A 23539-nucleotide genomic window follows, 5' to 3' on the forward strand; every position below is an offset into this window, starting at 1 on the left:
GATTACAGGCGTGGGCCACTACGCCCGGCCTGAAACCAATTGCCTTTGAATTCATCCTGGGGAATCTGCTGAAGTGGACACTTTATGTAAACACAAAAACATCCTAATGAATGGCTGCCTCAGTAGGAGTGGCAGACAAAACACATGGTGCACTTTTCATCAAAAACACACAAGGAAAAAATTTTTCTTCATATCTTTTGTAGTTGCTAATAAACTTAATTCACGCACTTGTTTTTTTTTGTGGGTTTTTTTTTTTTTTTTTTTTTGGTACAATTCTTAGTACCACAAAGAGGAAGTGCTTTTTCTCCTTCCTTTAAGAAAAAGTTCCAGTTCAAACCATCAGTCTCTGTAGGTTGTCTTAATTGCTACTTTGCACTGCACTGGACTATGACTGATTTTTGGCACATGCTATCATACACAAAGTTCCTAAAATAAAATGCTCCAGGATATCCTAGGAACTCTTAGAAGGCTTTAAAAAGGGACTCACACACTGAAAGAATATCTTTGATGAAGACAATTCAGGCAAGCAGAATGATTGCAACAGAATTACATGATTAATTGAGATCTTGAAGTGGGTCCGGTGAATCCTGGCCACCTAACTTATCATGATTTGGGGGAGTTTCACGAGAATCCAGTTTTGATAGAACAATTGTTTTTTTCCTCCCCAAGTGACTATACATTTAAATAGCTAAAACATCTGTTCAGCAACATAGTAAAACATGTATACTCGGAACGCTTGAGAGAAGAGCCTGCCAAACAATCGGTTGAGAGGGACTTTGCTGAGGGAGAGCACCAAGATAAAGCAACACTGTTTGTTTTGTCTAGTCAGGGGGAAAGCCAAGGCAACCAATATTTTGGTTTTTATAATTTTCATTTGTGAAGAATTATTTGAGAAAGGGTGGCGAGGGGAGATTTCCTGATGGGAGTTTCTTAAGCTGTCCATTAGTAGAAGAGCAAGAGAGCCTTGGATGTCAACGCCTCACTCTTGAGACCAGCCACCAAACCACAAAAAGTGACTTTCTTCTCGTGTGCTCGCTACGGCCCTTCTGATGGAAGCAGAAACAGGGAGCAGCGTGGAGACTGGAAAGAAGGCCAGCAGAGGCACTCGAATTGCCCTGGTTGTGTTTGTCGGTGGCACCCTAGTTCTGGGCACGATCCTCTTTCTAGGTAAGTGGAGTGCAGGAGGCCGGGGGAACTGGATGTGTGTCGAGAAGTTTCCTTGTGCTTTATTGTAGCAAAACTTGTCATAACACAGGTATAGGGCTGTTTGCCTGCATTCGTAGGTGCTGCATCTTTAGTTTCTATCAAATATGCAAATGATAAAGAAGGCTTTTTTAAGGAGCCTAAATAAATAAATACACCCAAGTACCAAATGTATAGTCCAGAAGGCAAAGTGGGTGTAAGTGGCTTCGAGTGGCTGGCTGATTCTGTTGCATTGGGTGGAAAAATTTTTATGTGGTACATTTAGCAAAATAAGTGTTTGTGAATTCATAGTCACATAGTTTCATTTATATTTTGAGGAAAGACTTTACATTGTGATGAAAACCATGCTGGAGTGTCTTTCCATTTGACTTTTATTAGTGTTTGCTTGAACGAATCATGAAATTTAATTCACAAAACACAAATCAGTCCTTTAAAGTGTGCTTTTAATGATATTCTTCGATTCCTTTCTTATCCAGTGACTCTGGTGAGATGCAATTTGATTTACAAATTAATATGAAGGAAAACAGAGGTTTTTCCCCCAAGATTTGAAAGATATTGTGATTCAGTTATTTTAATGACTCTTGGTGAGAATGATGTACCCAGAGAGTATATAGGATGATAGAAGTGTATTCCTATGAAAAAGAATCAAGTATCTTGGAAAGGAGTGAGGGATTTTCTAAAATTCTAGGCTTTCTGAACCCTTGACTATTACCATTTTAATTTTTCTCATACAACCCGTAATACTTCATTAGCTTGAACGTTACGTAGGAACGAGGAGATTCTAGGTGCAGTTTGAAATGTAGCAAACCTGCAGGAGGCCATGTTTATTTTGGCAGGGGTAAACCAGTAATTAAACTTTAAAAGAGTTAGGGTTGTGTGGTTGAAAACTGCTAAAATGAGCAAACCATCTTTCCATGTTTTCTGTGGCTGAAGATTTAGGAAATTAGATGGGTTTATTGCTTTCTGATAAAGCGAAATCTCCTACTCCTGCAACTGAATCTGTGGCTCTTGAAAACTCTTGTGAGATTTCTCAGCACTTAGGGTTTAGACAAGTGTCCTCTGCTGAAATTCAAAACGAGAGGAAAAATTCTATGGGCATGCCAAAAGACTACATGCTATGTGGAACGTGACTGCAAGGTTAGGTTTTGCAAATGCTCCCAAACTTAAAAATCCCAATAATTATTGTTTATGTAAAAATGTGTACTCTTTTTAATGATATTGCCACTGCACGAAACTTTTACAAAACTCTACTTTTATGATTACATCCTGAGGCCGTGGCATATCCGTTGAAAGATTCTCCATGGCAGCAAATCTTCGTTCTTTCAGAGAAAATTATTCTTAGGAAATAGTGCCGATGTTTTTAGAGCAAAGTAAAATTCATCAAGCCAGACACTACTATTATGGATAAGGAGGTCTGCATAAAATATGAAAGAGAACTTTCCAGCGTGCCCAATAACCTGGCTCTCACCTTGACTCTCTAGGAGGAGCTCAAATGATGTTAGAGAATAAGGGCAAACTAAGGCTGTGGACTCTATAACTTTGCTTCTCAAAATGGGTTCTGTGGACCAGCAGCATTAGCATCACTGGGGAGCTTGAGCTCCACCCCAGACCCGCTGATTCACAATCTGCATTTTCATAAGACCCCCAGGGGACTGTTTGCAGATGCAGGTTTGAGAAGCATTGCTTCAGGTGACCACATCTATTTGGATGTATACATTCAGGGACACTTCTTTTTGTCAAATATTTCTGCACTATTTTAGAATCACCCCCTTACCCCCTCTCCCCGTCCCTCTCCTCAACTCTGCCACCCACCTCCACTCTGCACCCAGGCAAAGTGCTTGTCTGAAAAGCTCCAGGGACCTGCCCAGCAATGCTCTTCATGACAATATCCTAGTTAGAGTCGTCTTCTCTTCAAGGGGCTTCCTGGTTGACTTTGTGGTATATTTCTCTGCCTGTCCACATTCACTTACATGCCTGCAATTTCTAGCATCCCCTCTTACCTCATCTTTGTATCTGAGGCTCTGGGATAATATCTCCTCGAAACCTTAGTGCTTCTACAGTAAGAGTGATCGCCAGTGGCCTTGCAGTGGCTTCAGAGAAGCTACAGAGCACCAGAATGGAAAACATATATGCCTGTAACCAGTTTATTTATTTTCAAGTGTCCTTTCTTCTTCTCCTTCCCCTGTCTTTCCTCCCCACAATCTGTTTCTCAGATGCACTGGCCGGCAAACTTTTTCTGCCAAGAGCCAGATAGTAAATATTTTTGGCTCTGTGGGCCATACGGCCTCTTGCAACTACTCAATTCTGTTGTTGTTGCACAGAAGCATCCATAGACAATATGTACACAAATGGGCATGGCTGTGTGCCAAGAAAATCTGATTTCTAGACACTGAAATTGGAATTTTATATACTTTTCATATGTCATGAAATATTATTTTTCTTTTTATTTTTCCCAACCATGAAAAAAATGTAAAAGCCATTCATTGCTCATGGGCTGTACAGAAACAGGCAATGGATTTGACCTACAGGCCATAGTTTGCTGACCCCTGCTTTCTGGCCATTCTTATGCTCTCGATCTGTGGATGACTCCACTGCATCCTAAGGGCATTTCCTCTGGTTATAGAGAAATCTACAATGAGAAACCAAACTGCTATTTACATGTATTTTTTAAAGCTCCTAACCATTCAAAAGTAACATCTTAATTTTTATATTAAAAATATTTTCTTTATTGTCTCTATTTCATTCACTTACACCTTCACATTATCTGGGCTTATTGATCCTCATTTATTTGGAGGATTTTAAAATAACCCCATCCATGGAGATAATGCTCTTCCTTGAGGGGTTGGGTCTGTCAGTGTCCCAATTAATTAATTATATATATATACACACACACACACACACACATATATGTACATATATATATACATATATGTATATATACACATATATGTACATATATATATACATATATGTATATATATACATATATGTATATATATATATATTTTTTTTTGAGACGGAGTCTCACTCTGTCACCCAGGCTGGAGTGCAGTGGTGCGATCTTGGCTCACTACAACCTCCGCCTCCTAGGTTCAAGCAATTATCCTGCCTCAGCCTCCTGAGTAGCTGGGATTACAGGCACGCACCACCACGCTCAGCTAATTTTTGTATTTTTAGTAGAGATGGGGTTTCACCATGTTGGCCAGGCTGGTCTCGAACTCCTGACCTCAGGTAATCCGCCCACCTTGGCCACCCAAAGTGCTGGGATTACAGGCCTGAGCCACCGCGCCTGGCCTAATTAGTTATATTTAAAACCTTCCTTCTACTCATCGTTAGATAAAGATACCTGATTTTACTTCTTCTTCCTTTGAGGTTTTGGGTCAAGAATTATTTCTCATGAAAGGAATAAGTCTTTAACGATTTTATTAGCTCTTTTGTTTTTTAAAATAAGGCTAGGATCAAGAAGGTATTGTCCAGAATTACAAAAATATTATTTACAATAAAGCTTATTTTTGCATTATGTAAAAGAACACATGCTCACTAAAGAACATTAGGTCAACATATAAAAATTGACTGATGGGGAAAATTCCCCCTGAGGTTCTACCACCCAGGCATATTGGAATATTGCACACTAATCTTTATGCTGCCCATATATATTTTTTTACCTAACTTTTTTTTTTTTTTTTTGCTTTATACAGAAATCAAAACACACCTTTTTGCTAAGAAACTTATTTTCTTAAAAACAGGACTGAGATGGGCCAGGCACGGTGGCTCACACCTGTAATCCCAGCACTTTGGGAGGCCGAGGTGGGCGGATCACAAGGTTGGGAGATCAAGACCATCTTGGCTAACACGGTGAAACCCCGTCTCCACTAAAAAATACAAAAAAATTAGCCGGGCGTGGTGGTGGGCGCCTGTAGTCCCAGCTACTCGGGAGGCTGAGGCAGGAGAATGGCGTGAACCCGGGAGGCAGAGCTTGCAGTGAGCCAAGATCACGCCACTGCACTCCAGCCTGGGCGACAGAGCGAGACTCTTGTCTCAAAAAAAAAAAAAAGGACTGAGATGTTCCATCGGCAGTTTTCTTGAATCTCTAATGTAACACAATGCAAAGAGGCTGTTTGGAGGATGGCAGCAGAGAAAAGAACAAAGGAAAAGCAGGCTCCATTTAGAGAGTGGGTTAATAAATAATAAAAACTCGCCACACTGGCTAGTAATCTATAGGTCTTCCATCTCTGGCAGAAATATAGGTACTGCCGAGCTTTCTGCCACAGAGGGCCTTGGTCCCCATTCACCTCCCACCATCCCTCTCCCCATGGCCACATCTCCAAATGATTCATTGTTTCTGCTCACAGAGCACAGCAAGAATGAATTCCCCAGAATTTCCTCAGCTACTACAAATATTTTTGAAATCTTAAACTCACATCTGCTAATGCCCAGGTGCTACCTGGGGTTGACAAATTGGGCACCCTTCTGTACTTCTGCAGACACCTATTTAGATAATGTTGCCAGCCAGATGGGGACATTAAGCCATTGGTGAAAAGCTATTTCAATTTTAGACTTTTTTTTTTTTTTTGGAGTGGGGGAAGGGAGGAAATAGCTGGAAGCTTGATCCCCAAAGTTGCAAATGTCTGGTAGCTAAGCTGGGCCTGGTGGGTGGAGAGTTTGTGGGGTTCAGGGCAGGCGGACAATGACTTTTGCTATCAATAGGTGATTGAGATATGTTCAGTATATTCTTTACCCCTACCCCTTTTTTGGTCCGTATGTGTATGGATGGTTTAGATAAGATCCAGAACTCTAAAAGCCAAACATGCTAGCTTTCTATTTCCATTCTGATTGGCTCCAAATGACATAGTTTAAAAGTTTCAATTTTCCCATCTTGAACATGGGCATGGAGTTATAACCAATAGAGTGAAAGTATGAGACTTAAACCACTGATAATTGGAGGTTGAAGCGACTTTAGAGAGTGTCTCGCCCAGTGGTGCTCATATTTGAGCATGTATCGGAATCACCTGGGGGGCTTGTTAAACCGCAGATGGCTGGGCCCCACCCCCAGGGTTTCTGAGTCAAGATATGGAGTGGCTTTCTAACAAGCTTCCAGGTGCAGCAGCAGCAGCAGCTGCTGCTCTAGAGACCACACTCTTAGGAGCTCTGGTCTAGTTATACTTACTTATCTTACATACGAGAGAACTGAGTTTCAAAGCAACCAAGAGTCCTACCAAGGTTATTTAGCTAGCAACTAGAGTCTGATTTCGTGACATTGAACCAACTGGGTTTTGGAATACCGTGTCAACACTGAGAAGGATGAACTGATATCAAATATCTTGCGTATGTTTCCGAGGGTGGTTTACCGGATGGTGGTCTGCTACAAGTCAGCCATTTATTTTGGTCTGTTTTTTCAGTGAGTCAAGGTCTCTTAAGTCTCCAAGCTAAACAGGAGTACTGCCTGAAGCCAGAATGCATCGAAGCGGGTAAGTCACAGTTTTCCATCCTGTGTCAAGTTATAATTATGGTACCTTGGGAAGTGGAAGAGAAGACAGGTGGTATTTTTAGTATTCTGTTTGCTTGAGGTTTACCAAGTACGAAATGCAATTTTGAAGAAATTTTAAGTTTATTTTCAAGTTTTGGTGTGAAACAGTGGAGCTTAGGTTTCCTGTTTTCTTTTTCCTTGCAAAAACTGTGGTATTCTAAGCGTTGTTACAAGGAAATCAGGAAGGGGCTTGGAAAGCTGAATGGCCTCTCTTAAGACCCACAAGCAGAGAACATTGGTCTTCCTATGGCTCCGCTGGCTGTGGATTCCTCTTTACCTTAAGCAGTTGCGTATTTTCTGGTCTGTGGGTCTGACTCGCCTGCCTCTAAGCAAGGCTCCTTTGTAAATAAATCCATGCTTCCATTGTCAGTGGGAGTCCCTTTTTTCTTTTTTTAAAATTGAGACGGAGTCTTGCTCTGTTGCCCAGGCTGGCGCGATCTCAGCTCACTGCATCCTCCACCTCCTGGGCTCAAGTGATTCTCCTGCCTCAGCCTCCCTAGTGGCTGGGATTACAGGTGCCCACCACCACGCCTGGCTAATCTTTGTATTTGGAGTAGAGACTGAGTTTCACCATGTTGGCCACGCTGGTCTCGAACTCCTGACCTCAAGTGATCCACCCGCCTTGGCCTCCCAAAGTGCTGGGATTACAGGCGAGAGCCACTGTGCCTGGCTGGGAATCTCTTTTTTCTGTCACACGTTGCAAGTCAAACTTCTCTTGAGGTGACCAGGCTGTGTATCAGTGGGTATCCCAGGGTGAAGATGAGTGCTTAAAGTGGCTGCAGTTTTGCCACAGTGTTTTATCCCATCGAGTTCACGGCTGGAGTAACCCCAAAAGCAGCGACAGGGAAGTTCCCATGAGGGAGTATCCCATCCCGAGATGGGGCCAGTTGGGATTCTAAAGAAAGAAGCACTAAATAAATGCCAGAGCGGCCGGTCAGTCCAAAGCATTTATTAGTGCAACTTATGTTGAAAGTGCTGCAGTGTATCCTCAAGACAGTGAGAGAAAAGGGGTGTTCTACTTAGGGCATTAGGGTGTGGAGACTATATGCGGGTTTAAGGAATTTGGCTCAGAGCCGGTACTAGTTTCTTTCAGTGTTTTGTGCATCAACCTAGATACCTTCATCAGTGCCTGGGAATGTTCAAGGGTCCAGTTTGGATCTAAGCCTGCTGGGAAAAACCTGCAGCTGGAATTAGCCGGGCATGGTGGCTCATGCCTGTAATCTCAGTTACTCGGGAGGTTGAGGCATGAGAATTGCTTGAGCCCAGGAGGCAGAGGCTGCAGTGAGCTGAGATCGCACCATTGCACTCCAGCCTGGGTGACAGAGGGAACTTCTGTCTCAAAAAAAAACAAAACAAACCTGCAGCTGGCTGGGTCACAGAGCGGTCAGGGTATTCTGTAGTTTTTGGTTAGGACACTGAAAGCGGCAGTGGGGAGGTGAGGGGAAACCTGGGGGTCCCACACACAGCTATTAGGTTTCCCTCCTAAATCAGTGTTAGGGCCTAGATTTCAGGGAGCCAGATTCTAGCCCTCACCCTCATTCTTTAAGTGGGCGGGGACACTTTTTTCCTTTTTCCAAAAGGAAAGTCATCAAACAAGCATGTGGCCCTTTCACTTTCCTCTTGGCCTTAAGAGGTTAATGAACAAATTCACCAAATATTTGTTGCACATGAGGTACTGAGTTGGGTTTTGGAAATAGAGCGGTGAACCAGGTATGGGAAGAAAGACAATAAGGCAATTAATACAATGAGAAAATTATGAAACTGGGTGTGGTGACACGTGCCTTTAGTTCTAGCCACATGGGAGGCTGAGGCTTGAGCCCTGGAGTTGGAGGCTAGCCTGGGCAAATTAGTGAGACCCCATCTCTAAAAGAAAGAAAGAGGAATATCAGTCAGTGGAACATGTTATAGAGAAAATTTAAAAAAAAAATAGAACAATGTGATAGCAAGTGACAGGACGGCTAGATTGAAAAGCCAGAGGACATGACCTTGAAGGTGGCCTTTGAATGATGAGGAGGGAACTGCTGTGTGAAGACTGAGGCAAGGGCTTTCCAGGTGGGGGGAACAGATGGCGCAAAGGGTGCGTAGAAGCATGAACTTGGTGGACTTGAGGAATGGGAGGAGCTTGCTAGGTGAGGTGCAAGTGATGAAGAGTCAATGGGGGGCCCAAGTGCCAGTGAGTTTGGGCTTTCCTTAAGTGCGCTCAAAAGCCTCTGGAGGCTTTTATGAAAGAGAGTACATCTTAGGAGCATTTCAAAAGATGTCTTGGTGGAGGGCTCCATTAGAGGGGGTCTTTCTTGATGGAGAAGAGACCATAGGGAGCAAGAATAGAAGAAGGTGGCTCAGGTGGGTTTATTTCCGTACGCCAGGTGACAGACGATGCTGTCTTGAATTCAAGAGATGGAAAGGGATAATGGGGGAAGGTTTAGGAGGTAGAGGGCCTATTGAAGGATTCGATGCGGGCTGTGAACAAAAGCAGACAATTGTGGGTGATGCTTAGATTTTTGGTGATGGTTGGGCAGTGGTGTTTACTGAGATGGGAAATAGGTGAAAGCTTGTAAATTCTGAGACCTTATACAAAGTTAGTGGCTTAGATAATTATGTTAGTAGAGTTCTTTTTTTGTTCCATTCTTAAGTGATCAATATATATATGTATATTTTAACCAGGCTGTGTGTTGAGTGACTTACAGGCACCATCTCATAAAATCTTCATAAGACCCCTATGAAGTCAGTGCTATCACCAGCCTCACTGACAGATGAGGATATAGAGGCTTCTGGAGGCTAAATAACTGCCCAGGGTCTCATCCTGAGTTAGTAGCAGAGCTGGACTTCGTGTCCATGTCTGGCTCCTTTCCGTCTTTTCCTTGGTGATATGGGGCCATGCCAGGCAACTCTTTTTGGCCCTGGAACGAACTGAGAACTCCCAGGCCCTTTCCTGCTCCAGGCTTGAGTAGTTGACCTGGGGTTTTCTCCAGTGGTGAGAGATTGTCATGGAGTGGGGTGAGAGAGCAGGCGGAACTATCAGGACAGGTTTTAGAGTTTATGTCACCTGGTGCTTTGGCTGTGGTGGGGTTCTTGCAGTTGTGTGAAATGGGAATTTTTGAGCTCATAAATTTTCAACTTGAGTTTAGAACACTTTTTTTGTATGGAAGGCCACTTATTTCATGAGTTTTAGTTCTGTATTATGAATCATAATAATGCAAGACTAAAACTTACAGACTGACATTCAAAGATGTTGCCTTCTGCCAGCTAGTGTGTTTTGCCTTGCTGTCCTGTTTTTAATTTTCACATTGGCGAATGGCTTTCTAATGTTGAGAAAAAATACTGATTTTGCTGTTTCTGGAGTGAAAGGCTCACCAAAGACCCAGTTCTCTTTAGTGTAACGTGAGCCTCAGTGTGCCCAGGGGTCTGCAGAACAGCTGTGAGTACACATGACAGGAGAATTGCGGCCAAGCCAGGGCCTTAAACAAGAGGCTGTGCGTGCGTGGGCGTGCATGCTGAAAGTTCAGAAGACTAGAGTGTTTGATCGCCTTCTGGACCATTTCTGAGCAGGTGCCAACCACTTCTGCGATGCCTCCTCTCCATAACTCTCCTCTTCTCTGTGTCCTCTTATTTTAATCCCTCTTTCAAAATAAGAGCTGTACAAAGAATGCAAAGAAACAAGGAAAGAGCATGCATGCTCATGATCACAGATAAGGACAGACAGGCTGACTGGGTTTGAAGCATGATTTAGCTATTTACAAGCCACATGATCCTGGGCTAAATATATAGCCACCCTGAGCCTCAGTCTCACCATGTGTGAAATGGGAATAACAGGTTTTACTTATACTAGTTGTGAGAATAAAAGAAAATAATAATGAGCTGGGCACGGTGGCTCTTGCCTGCCACCCCAGCACTTTGGGACGCCGAGGCGGACAGATCACTTCAGGCCAGGAGTTCAAGACCAGTCTGGCCAACATGGTGAAACCCCATGTCTACTAAAAATACAAAAATTAGCCAGGTGTGATGGCGCAAGCCTGTAATCCCAGCTACCTGGGAGGCCGAGGCAGGACAATCACTTGAACCTGGGAGGTGGAGGTTGCAGTGAGCCGAGATTGCAGGTTGAATCTGCACTTCAACCCCAAGGGGGAGGTTGCAGTTCAGCCTGGGCAACATAGTGAGACTCCGTCTCAAAAAAAAAAAAAAAATTAAAAAAAGAAAAAGAAAATAATAATGGTAGTAGCAGTAATTTAGGTTCACAATGCTGATTCTTAACCCCAAACCCGGAAAACGTTGTAACTCTCAGTTGACAAGATGGGGGCCTGATCGCAATTCCTTTGATGGCAAAATTGGATCTTAACTCATGTGAGGCTGCTTCAGATTTCATTCATCCTACTTATAAGAATATGCATATGTTTCCTTATAGAAATATTAATGCACTTGCTTCAGGCCTGCCACTCCAGCCATTGCTGAAGTATTACATGATCTGTGGTTATATGCAATGTATTTATTTTCTAAACTCTGAAAAATCTATGAGCTCTGAAACATATCTAGCCTCAAGAGTTTCAGATAAGTGATTGTGGAATTACAGTTCCCAGATTTAGCTAACTACATACATACATACATACAGGATGCTTAGTGAAATTTGATTGCAGATATACAATGACTACTTTTTTTGGTGTATGTCCCATGGAATATTTGGTACCTACTTATTCTAAAAGGTGGTTGTTTATCAGAAATTCAAACTTCACCGGGCATCCTGCATTTATACGGTAATGTGCCCAACACTATTCTAAGCACTTTACATATATTTAATTTGCATAATGATTCTATGGGGTGCTATTATTATCCCCATTTTCAGGTGAGGAAACCAAGACACAGGTTAAATCACCTGCCTAAGGTGTCTTAGCTACTGCGTGGTGTTTCTCTCATTCAAACACAAGTGGTCTGACTAGAGTTTGTGACGATACCATATTGCTTAAAAAGGGCTTAGTATACTATGCAGCCATAAAAAATGATGAGTTCATGTCCTTTGTAGGGACATGGATGAAATTGGAAATCATCATTCTCAGTAAACTATCGCAAGAACAAAAAACCAAACACCGCATATTCTCACTCATAGGTGGGAACTGAACAATGAGAACACATGGACACAGGAAGGGGAACATCACACTCTGGGGACTGTTGTGGGGTGGGGGGAGGGGGGAGGGATAGCATTAGGAGATATACCTAATGCTAGATGACGAGTTAGTGGGTGCAGCGTACCAGCATGGCACATGTATACATATGTAACTAACCTGCACATTGCGCACATGTACCTTAAAACCTAAAGTATAATAATAATAAATAAATAAATAAAATAAAAAGGGCTTAGTGTAGGTCCTGGCAAAAAGGAAATACTCAATATTGGTGATTTTATTATTGTTTATTATTATTATTACTACTCTGTCTCTTCATCCTTGACTAACTCTAAAAACAGAGGCTGGTATTTAGGGAGGATGCCTCCACCTCTACCACATAAACACCAGCTGGAGACTGTGTGACAATTAACCTTATATATAATGACTTGGAAGAGTACACAGCCTGAGCTTTCACAGATTTCCTTCATCATCATATTTCTTTTATTAAAACAAGACTCTGGGTTTTCTCCATGGAGCTGAGTAGGGGGAAAGGCGTTTCAGTGTCTTGACAACTATGGTCCCTTGCAATTTGAAGTCACAGTTCCCCTGCAGAAACTGTAGCCCTGTGCCCCGCTGTGAATTGTGAATGATGAATTGGGAGGCTGAAACTAGAGTTTTCTCACTCAGCAGGCTTCTTTCCAAATTCAATGTGAGTGATGTATTTCCCAACTTGTATCAGGGACAAGGTCAGAGCTGACCTTGCAGTTTTTCTAGGTATCTGCAAGAATACTGGCGAGATGGAGAGGATACATTTGAGGGTTGGGGGCAGGGAAAGTTTGAGAAGGAGGCTGGAAAACAGTGTACTCATGTGGGTAAAAATGCGTGTGAGGGCTCCCCTGTGTGACTGTAAATGTTATGTGGGACTGAGACGTGTGATCCATGTCTCTGAGATGTCACAGAGCAGAGTCATTCTGTGGCTGCATATAAATACCAACCAAAAGAAAGATTTTGTTATGTCCTAGCACATTTGCGCATTAAATATTAATGATAAAATAGTGGCAGTAAGTGGCCGGGCAGGGTGGCTCATGTCTGTAATCCCAGCACTTCGGGAGGCCGAGGTGGGTGGATCATGAGATCAGGAGATCGAGACCATCCTGGCTAATGCAGTGAAACCTGTCTCTACTAAAAATACAAAAAAAAAATTAGCCGGGCGTGGTGGCGGGTGCCTGTAGTCCCAGCTACTTGGGAGGCAGAGGCAGGAGAATGGCGTGAACTTGGGAGGCAGAGCTTGCAGTGAGCTGAGATCATGCCACTGCACTCCAGCCTGGGCGACAGAGCAAGACTCTGTCTCAAAATAAATAAATAAATAAAAAATAAAAAATAAAAAAGTAGCAATAATTAAAAATGTAATTAGAGACAACTGATGCTAGTTCTGAAGCACAAAAATGTTAAGCCAATTTGAAATTTATCAAACTTCTAAGTCTTTATTTATTTTTTATTTTTATTTTTTTAAGAGACGGGGTTTTGCCACGTTGCCCAGGCTGGTCTCGAACTCCTAGGCTCAAGTGATCTGCCCACCTCAGACTCCCAAAATGCTGGGATTACAGGCATGAGCCACAGTGTTTGGCCTCTAAACTAATTTTTTGCTAGTGTTTTTTTTTTGTGTGTGTGTGTGTGTCGTTGGGGGAGGTTTGAAAATGGTGGGGATTTTGAGGTCCTGTAGAAATTAGGATGTTTTTATATTATTCACTTCATTGAAGACAAAAGGCTGTTTGAAATTTTTGTAGAAAGTCTAGGCTGGAGAAATATCTAACCTTATTTTTAAACCTGGAGGAACCACACATGTAACCAAACTGTAAGATATGTATCTAAAATTACACAGATTGTACTTTTTTGGGGCAGTTCATTCATATTTAGCTGAAATCTCTTTGGGTTTTCATTACTTCGGACAAAAATATATTCTGGCATTATTTAAAGTATGAAAATTGCCCAGAATGTCATCTTTCCAATGTCATTAAAATATTGGCTCGTTTTTAAAAAATCAATTGGTACATTCTTTGTGCTAGAATGGTAGCCAGCAATTGTATGGCAGCTGGAAGAGCGTTGGAGTTCAATATTGGGAATTCTGGAAACGTCTCATTTTGTAATGAAGGGTTTTCTTTTAAAGTTCATGGTTACGTATTTATGCACACATCTCCTACCTATGGGTTATCTTCTATATGTAATTGTGTATGGGCTTATGAAAGAGGAAAAAAATGGTAGATGATTCTATTGTGTCTTTCTGTTAACTTATACACATACTCAGTTCTACTGCTAGACCTGGGTCCCTCATTTAGAACACCCTACTTTGGCCCTCCTCTGGCCATGCCTCTCCTTCAATCAAGGCGTCTGTGGAGCCAAGTAGGCAGCCCTCTCCTTCTACACCCCAGAATTCCCTGCCTGATGGCCCCAAGCTCCCTTCCAGGATCTCTGTGAGTCTCTTCTGGGGCTTTATTTCTCTGAGAGTTACACTGAATATCAAGGAGCTCAAGAATTTGAAAGTATTTTGTAAATATAACTTTTAAATATTTAGATAGATGACATACGGACTTCTGTTTCCATTAGCCTTCACTGTGAGGCAAACCACCCAAACCATAGAGGCCTGGAACAAAAATGATTGGATATTTCTCATGATTTTGTGGGTTTGGTGGATGGTTTCTCTGCTGATTTTTGCCTAGGCTCATTTGTGCCACTGCATTCAGCTAGACGGGTGCCTGGACTGGAAGGCGAATGATGGCCTCAGTCAATGTCTGGCAGTTGTGTTGGCTTGGTTTTTCTCTATGTGGCCTCTTGTCCTCCAGGAGGCTGCTTCAAAGGGCAGCTAAAGGGCTCCATTCAAAGGGAGTTAATATGGAAGGTGCAAGGGCTCTTAAGGCTTAGCTTTGAAACTCACAGAAAGTTACTTCTGCCAATTCTGTTGGTCAAAGCAAGTGACAAGGTCAGTCCAAATTCAAGGCAGGGGAAATAGACTCTACCACTTGATGGGAAGAGCAGCAAGGTCACTTTGCAGAAGGACAAGCAGGATAGAAGAAATAGTCACAGTTATCTTTGCAAACAATTGACCACACACTCTATTTGTATTCTTGTCCCATACCCCACAGATGTTAGGGATGGCCCTGCAAAAACCAGTGATGATAATACCACCAAACTTTTATCCATTCACTTTTTTTTTTTTTGAGAGACAGTTTCACTCTGTCACCCCAGGCTGGACTGCAGTGGTGTGATCTCAGCTCACTGCAACCTCTGCCTCCTAGGTTTAAATAATTCTCCTGCCTCAGCCTCTGAGTAGCTGGGATTACAGGAATGCACCACCATATCTGGCTAATTTTTGTATTTTTAGTAGAGATGGGGTTTCACCATGTTGGCCAGACTGGTCTCGAACTCCTTACCTGAGGTGGTCCACCTGCCTCGGCCTCTCAAAGTGCTGGGATTACAGGCATGAGCCATTGCACCCGGCCTATCCATTCACTTTGAATGTAGTCATTTCATATAGTGAGGTAGATTCAGAGAGTTTATTTAAGGGGAAATATAAATGCCAAGGCTTGGAAACTGGTTGATATGAAATTATTGTTTAATTTGGAAAAGAACAGTATACAACATTCAGTGCTTATCATTAATCCTATGATTTTCTTTCTAAATAGCTGCTGCCATCTTAAGTAAAGTAAATCTGTCTGTGGATCCTTGTGATAATTTCTTCCGGTTTGCTTGTGATGGCTGGATAAGCAATAATCCAATTCCCGAAGATATGCCAAGCTATGGGGTTTATCCTTGGCTGAGACATAATGTTGACCTCAAGTTGAAGGGTAAGTTTCTACTGGGGTTTGGTGATACACTTTACAGAGAGCAATATTTGACAGGAAAAACATAATTTGGGATTTGAAGCATGACTTCTCACTTTTTAACTACCATGCTAAATTCATTTCCAAGAATTTTTAAAATGAGAGGTTGAAAGGAAAGTTTGCAGAATTCTGGACTCCCAGATCTCAACATAAGACTCATGTAGGTTGTTATGTTTATGTTTGGTAATAGTAAATTCTACTGCCAAAGGATAAAGAGCATTTGATTGAGATTGGAAGCAAAGGAATAGTTAATGAAAATTATATCAATAGACTCATTTGTTGTATTCAGAGTAAACTTCATTTCTTGCTCATTGTGTCCTGGATTTTCGTGGCTTACAAAATGTACTTAACACCTCATCATCTTTTGACATCACTTTTGAGAACTCTGGATGACCTTGTGGTTGTCATATTGTTCTTGTTAACTTCTAAGTTGGCTCTAGGGAGATTGACTTTTCTCCCATGGCCACTCTAGCAATGACAAGCTCACACACACATACTCACACGTGGATGCATACAAACATACATATGTTCTCAAATACATCCCCCTGCCCCCCACCAAAGTTGGAAATGTCTATTATTGGAGGATATTCTGTTAGCATTGGATCTCATTTTTATGCTAAGCTATTGGAGAAGGCCACTTCAGGAGGGAAGTAGGAAGATTTCAAAGCCAGATAAGGTAATTGTTTTGAGAAGGCAAAAATAGTATGGTTTTTTTTGGCTCTTTTTGACAACTGTGAGTTACACCATGTAACTTGCATTCAGTAACACCTACAAAGAACTCCTGATAAGTTATAAAAATCATTTTCCCTTCCCATTTACATTTTCCCAAGATTTTAAATACATGAAAAATAAATATGTATCATTTTACAATAAGTAAAACTCTTGGCAAAATAAATAATTAGATACCTATTGTCAATTGTAAGGAAAAATGTGCTTAAATTTCTCAACTAGATATAAATCACATGGACTTATATTTTCTATTAGGAGACCCAAATTTAGTCTTGGTAAATTATAAATGGGAATTTACAAGGGTGTCAGGGTTTTCTCCTAACCCAAAAGGAAAATTCTCATACTATAAAATCATAAATAAGACCTTGAGGAGTGAGTTTACTAATACTTATTTCCCTGTAGAATGTTAATTCATGTTGGTCTTTGATTGACCATTCTTGTCCATTTCCTATTTCCCTTCTCTGGCTTTTCTTAATAGACAGATGTGTACACACACGTGCACACACACACACGCGCACAGTCATGCATACAGAAACATTACTGAAAGATAAGAAAACTACAAGATTTCCAGACATATGCTCCTTTTGCATTAGTTATAACCCAAAGATTTCTATCTTCAGGACATGAAGTGGTTAATGATAACTTAACTTTCCAGGGGTGTGTGGAATTTTAACATAAAAGTTAAAATCAGTATCAATATGCTTTGTTTGAGGACGGTACCATCTACAGGCTCCTTCAAAATCAATAGAAATGCAAGTAAATTGTTAAGCACAGGGTTTTTGTATTTGCTAGCTTCCTTTTAAAAATCAAAAATTTTATTTCCCAGCTCCATTGAAGAAATAAAAAAAGAGCAAAAATTAGAAGAAAGGTCACTCATAAATCCGTCACAAGAAATAACTGCTAATAAAACAACTGGGGCTATTTCTTTCCAGGTTTTGTTGCATGTGTGGGTCCATATGCATAACTTCATATGCACACCTATGTATTTTAAAAATTAGCTGATATTATACATACTACTCTGTAACTTAATTTTAAAAATTAGTTGGTATTATACATACTACTCTGTAACTTAAAGCTATGCATTCCTCATAGACATAGATTATGTCAGTAGATAACTTTTCTTTTCTTTCCTTTTCTCTTTTCTTTTCTTTCCTCTTGTCACCCAGGCTGGAGTGCAATGGCACGATCTCGGCTCACTGCAACCTCCGCCTCCTGGGTTCAAATGAGTGATTCTCCTGCCTCAGTCTCCCGAGTAGCTGGAATTACAGGCACTTGCCACCACGCCTGGCTAATTTTTGTATTTTTTAGTAGAAGATGGGGTTTCACCATGTTGATCAGGCTAGTCTCGAACTCCTGACCTCAAGTGATTGTCCTGCCTCAGCCTCCCAAAGTGCTGGGGTTACAGGCGTGAGCCACCACGCCTGGCCAACTTTTTGTATTATAAATAACACTGTAATAAACATCCTTGTGTACACGTCTTTATGTCCTTATCTAAATGTAACCTTAGGATAAATTTCCAGAAATGGAATTATTGGGTTGAAAGAGTACTCTAAATTTCATTTTTGATGCATATAGCCAAATTGCCTTTAAGAAAGTTTATTTCAGCTGGGTACAGTGGCTCATGCCTGTAATCCCAGCACTTTGGGAGGCCGAGGCAGGTAGATTATCTGAGGTCAGGAGTTCAAGACCAGCCAAACATAGCGAAACCCCGGCTCTACTAAAAATAAAAAAATTAACCAGGCGTGGTGGTGCCTGTAATCCCAGCTACTCAGAAGGCTGAGGCAGGTGAATCACTTGAACCAGGAGGCAGAGATTGCAGTGAGCCAAGATCATGCCATTGCACTCCAGCCTGGGCAACAAGAATGAAACTCTGTCTCAAAAAAAAAAAAAAAAAAAAAAAGTTTGTTTCTAGGTCTTTATATTTTTTTGATGTTTTAAAGGATAACTTTTTCCCATCAACTGCTTTCTGTGGTATAAAGTAGAAGTCATCAAACCATGGCCAGTAGGCAAAATCCATTCCACTGCCTGGAAGTTTTATTGGAACACAGCCACACCCATTCGCTTATGCATTATCAATGGCTGCTTTTGCACTCCAATGGTACAGTCGAATAGTTGCAATGGAAACTGGATGGCCCAAAAAGCCTAAAATATTTACTCTTTGACCTTTATAGACAGTTTGCCAATCCCTGATGCCTAGTATAAAGTAAAGCTTTGAATGTATGTATTGGGTTCAATTAGAACTGTCTTATTAGTTGATAGCTCCTTGGTAGCTTCTTTGAATTTTTTAGATAGTTAATAAAGTTAAGAAATACCAGAATAGGCTGAGCATGGTGGCTAACGCCTGTAATCCCAACACTTTGGGAGAACAAGACGGGTGGATCACCTTCAGGTCAGAATTTGAGACCAGCCTGGCCAATGTGGTAGAACCTCGTCTCTACCAAAAATACAAAAAAATTAGCCACGCATGGTGGTTCACACCTGTAATCCCAGCTACTCAGGAGGCTGAGGCAGGAGAATTGCTTGAACCCAGGAGGCGGAGGTTGCAGTGAGCTGAGATTTCACCACTGCACTCCAGTCTGGGTGACAGAGTGAGACTTCATCTCAGGAAAAAAAAAAAAAAGAAAACCAGAACGGTGTTGAATAATAGCAATGATAATGGGTGTAATTTTCTTATTCCTTGCTTGGGTGGTAATGCCTCCAGTATTTTCCCTGAAAACATAAACTTTTTTTGTTTGTTTCTTTTAGATAGTTATTCTTTTTTGTGTTCTGTTATTCCTAGTTTGCAAAAAGCTGCTGCCCAAGAAAAATGCCTCTTTGCCATTTATCAAGAGACTCAGATGGAGTATCTCTTTTAACTTGTCTTGATTTACCCATGCTGAACTAAACTTATAATTTTGAAATAAATCCTGCCTATTAATGGTTTGTATTTTTTAAGACATTACCAGAATTGAAGAAGCTAGCATTTTGTTTCATACATTTGTCTCTATATTTATGATTCATATTGGTTTGTGATTGTTTTGTGTGCTAGGTTTGTCAAATTCTGTTGTTAAGATTGTGCTGGCCTTGTCAAACAAAGTGGGAGGCTTCCTATATATGTTTCTATGCTCTGGGAAAGACATAATTCAATAAATCCCAAGTTACTCTATGACAAGCACTGTAAAGGCCAAATTCACAAACTGACTGTAGGGTTCTTGCTTCATATGTCAAGAAGGAGAGCAAATGGTGGAAAAGGATCTCTTAAAATTAGTATCTTTTAACAAAAATAGGTAAAATATAAAATAGCTGGACGCAGTGGCTCTTGCCTGTAATCCCACCACTTTGGGAGGCTGAGGCAGGTGGATCGCTTGAGGTCAGGAGTTCAAGACCAGCCTGGCCAATGTGGCGAAACCCTGTTTTTACTAAAAATACAAAAATTAGCTGGGTGTGGTGGCAGGTGCCTGTAATCCCAGCTACTTAGGAGGCTGAGGCAGGAGAATCGCTTGAACCCAAGAGGCGGAGGTTGCATTGAGCCAAGATCGTGCCAGTGCACTCCAGTCTGAGTGACAGAGTAAAATTCTATCTCAAAAAAACCAAAAAACAACCACATAAAATATCCATTAGATTTAAAAACTTTTTATTTTGAGATAATTCAAACTTTGAGAAGTTGAACAGATAGCACAAGGAACTTCTATGTACCCTTTACCCAGATTCCCTGATTATTACCATTTACTACATTTGTTCTATTATATATATACTTTCATTGTCCATCTGTAAATGTATATATAGTGTATCATCGTCTACATATATACTTATATACTTTTATACACATGGGCAGATAGTATATGATAAAATAATATATCTATAAATGTATAGATAAATATCAATATAGATACAGATATATAGATTTTTTTCTGAACTCTGCAAGTATGTTACAGATGATTAGATATTCTTAAAGTGTATAGAGGTTTTCAAATGTCAAATGTGCTAAAAATCTTATTTCTTTTCCTGAAACACTGAATCTTTAAATTCTATCTATATCTTTTAACATATTCTATATCTATCTATTTATGTGTCTGTCAGTCTATCTACCTAGTCATCCAACTATCTATTCATTTATCATTCTATCCAGGTAATACAGGCTCATCATAGACCAACCACAAATAAACAGCAAAAGAAGCATACTTCACCACCCAGCAATAACAACTTTTTAAATGCAAATATAGGTATAAAATTATACATATCTTCTAAGGGATCATATAATACATTCTATTTAATTAATTAATTTACTTATTTATTTATGACAGAGCCTTGCTCTGTTACCCAAGCTGGAAGTGCAGTAGCACGATTTCAGCTCACTGCAACCTCTGCCTTTTGGGTTCAAGTGGTTCTCATGCCTCAGCCTCCCAAGTAGCTGGGATTACATGCATGCACCACCATACCCAGATCATTTTTATATTTTTAATAGAGACAGGGTTTCGCCATGTTTGCCAGGCTAGTCTCAAATTCCTGGTCACAGGTGATCCGCCTGCCTCAGCCTCCCCAAGTGCTGGGATTACAGGCGTGAGCACTGTACCCAGCCGGATATACTATAATTTACTTAATCAATGCCTGTGTTATTTAGGTTATTTTTTATGTTTTCTTCATTGTAAGCCACTTGGAGCATGAGTTTAGAAACATCAAGAGCTGGATTTGAATCCTGATTCCCTTTCATTTACCCTCTATATCACTTTGGGCCAATTACTGATCTCACCTAGTTCAGTTTTCTTATCTTTAAAATGGAGATAAGAATACACATATCAGAGTATGCAAAGGCATACAGAGTGGTGTAATAGACCTTGGACTCAAAAGGGGGAGGGTGGGAGAAGGGTGAGGAATAAAAGAGCTACAGGTTGCCTACAAAATACACTACTTGGTGACAGGTACACTAAAATCTCAGACCTCACCATTATCCAGTTAACCTACATAACCAAAAACTACTTGTACCCTAAAAGCTATTGAAATAAAAAATATATATATATTTTGAAAAAAGGGGAAAAAAGGAATACCCGTATCATAGGGATTTTGTGAAGATTAAAGGAGATGATTTATATAAATTACCCAGTCCAGTTCCTGGCACATAGCAGACCTTCCGTAAATATTTGTCCTTTGTTCCTCGCTTTGTTTCAAAGATAGTTCTAAGATTCATGAAGTAATGTCTATCAAATGCTTTAAGTTTTATTCTGGTCTTATCCTTTGTGTAAATATCATGTGCTTTCAAAAATATTGAATACTGTCAAGATATTTTTCCTCACTCTTGATAAAAAGAGAGAACATCCCAAAATAAAACCCAATACTACCAATCAAAAGAATACCATTTTCTTAAGGCTGATAGAAAACACACAGATACAGCTGTCCAATTTGTGAAATAAAATGGACTTGACAGACCTGGCTGATGAAAAATTGTCCTCTACTGAAGTGAGCAACCTGGCTTTGTGAATTTTTTTCTTTGAATGGCATATAAGACTCAGATTCCTACTTGGGAAATAAAATTACTTCTTATTCTCTCCAAGAAATGAGATTTTTTAAAAAGCCAAATATAATCATATGTTTGTCTTAAGATCCACATTCTGTAAACCCCCCAAATTTGTCTTCATGTGACCGTGAAGAAGACACAGCATGCATTGCTTATGAATGAGCAGACGGAAATTTAGCAAATGAGCACTTATGAAACATGAGGCAATGAATGAGATAGAACACTTATGTCACATAGAAGACAGATGACTCAAGGTACGGCCAGATCATCTCTATTACGGAATAGCTATCTTTGCCAATATTTTGTGAAGAAATGCAATATATTATTTTCAAGCACAGCTTCAGCAGAACAATAAGGTGAAGTAGGGACTCTGCATTAATGAACAGATAGAGATGATTGTGATTCATAGACCATTTATTTGTAAATACCTTCTGGCTGAGGTTCAAATAGTTCTCGTAATTAAATACCCCCCCAATAATCTTTTTTTCTGTAAATGATCCTAGCCAAATCATCTTTTGCAGACAATGGAAATCTGAAAACTTCAGTTCCTATTAAGTCATTTAGTAATTAGGAAGTTCAGATTATTGAAAACAGTGAATTGTCATTTTCCTCATGTTGTATATATAGTAGAGCTTTGACTTCATAAAGTTCTTAATTTTTTAAAAAATTATTTTATTATTATTATTTTTTGAGATGGAGTTTCACTCTCGTTGCCCAGGCTGGAGTACAGTGGCACCATCTCACCTCACTGCAACCTCCACTTCCCAAGTTCAGGTGATTCTCCTGCCTTGGCCTCCCTAGTAGCTGGGATTACAGGCACCTGCCACCATGCCCAGCTAATTTTTGTATTTTTAGTAGAGACAGAGTTTCCTCATGTCCGCCAGGCTGGTCTTGAACTCCTGACCTCAGGTGATCCGCCCACCTCAGCCTCCCAAAGTGCTGGGATTACAGGTGTGAGCCACTGCACCCGGCCACTTCATGAAGTTCTTTGAAACAAGTAATATCAGACTGGTAAATGTGGGGATGCAGTGGGGAAGTGCTAAGGACCAAGCATCCATTGTGGTGGGCTTTTTATTACTAGTGAAAACTCAGCTTCTGTAATTTTGTGTGAGTCTCCTATGTAAACTGGGTGCACCCCCTCAGAGAAGATTCCCATTTTTCTCAGATCATGCTGGCTCTTTTTCATGTGGCCACATAGGAAGCAACAAATTGCCAAGTTACAAATATATCACTACAGTCCTATATGTGCAAAGGGGTGCTGCATGAAGATTTGGGCCTGTATCGAAGACTTTTGGAATGTGAGATTGAGTAATTTTACTTGAAAAGTTTGTTGTTGTTCATGGTTTTCCTGCTCTGATATACCATTTGAGTATTGGTAGGTGTGCGTGGTGCATGGAGTGTGGGGAGAAGGTAAGAAGTTGTCAGATTAGGGCCGGGCGTGGTGACTCACGCCTGTAGTGGTAGGGCCGGGCGTGGTGACTCACGCCAGCACTTTGGGAAGCCGAGGCGGGTGGGTCACTTGAGGTCAGGAGTCCGAGACCAGCCTGGCCAACATGGTGAAACCCCGTCTCTACTAAAAACACAAAAAATTAGCTGTGCATGGTGGCGGGCGCCT

At 40.9% G+C, this 23539-nt stretch overlaps 1 protein-coding gene across 1 annotated transcript in view; it reads left to right on the forward strand.

The window, feature by feature from the left end:
- Positions 1–266: 266 nt before the first annotated feature.
- PHEX (phosphate regulating endopeptidase X-linked) overlaps positions 267–23539 on the forward strand; it is a 223552-nt gene continuing 200279 nt past the window's right edge. Inside the window, exons 1-3 of the mRNA XM_054471801.2 lie at positions 267–1167; positions 6603–6671; positions 15507–15668. Coding sequence (XP_054327776.1) covers positions 1050–1167; positions 6603–6671; positions 15507–15668 — 349 coding nt within the window. The 5' untranslated portion in view covers positions 267–1049. The remainder of the gene's footprint in view (positions 1168–6602; positions 6672–15506; positions 15669–23539) is intronic.

This window comes from Pongo pygmaeus, chromosome X (genome assembly GCF_028885625.2).
Source record: "Pongo pygmaeus isolate AG05252 chromosome X, NHGRI_mPonPyg2-v2.0_pri, whole genome shotgun sequence".
Lineage (NCBI taxonomy): Eukaryota > Metazoa > Chordata > Mammalia > Primates > Hominidae > Pongo > Pongo pygmaeus.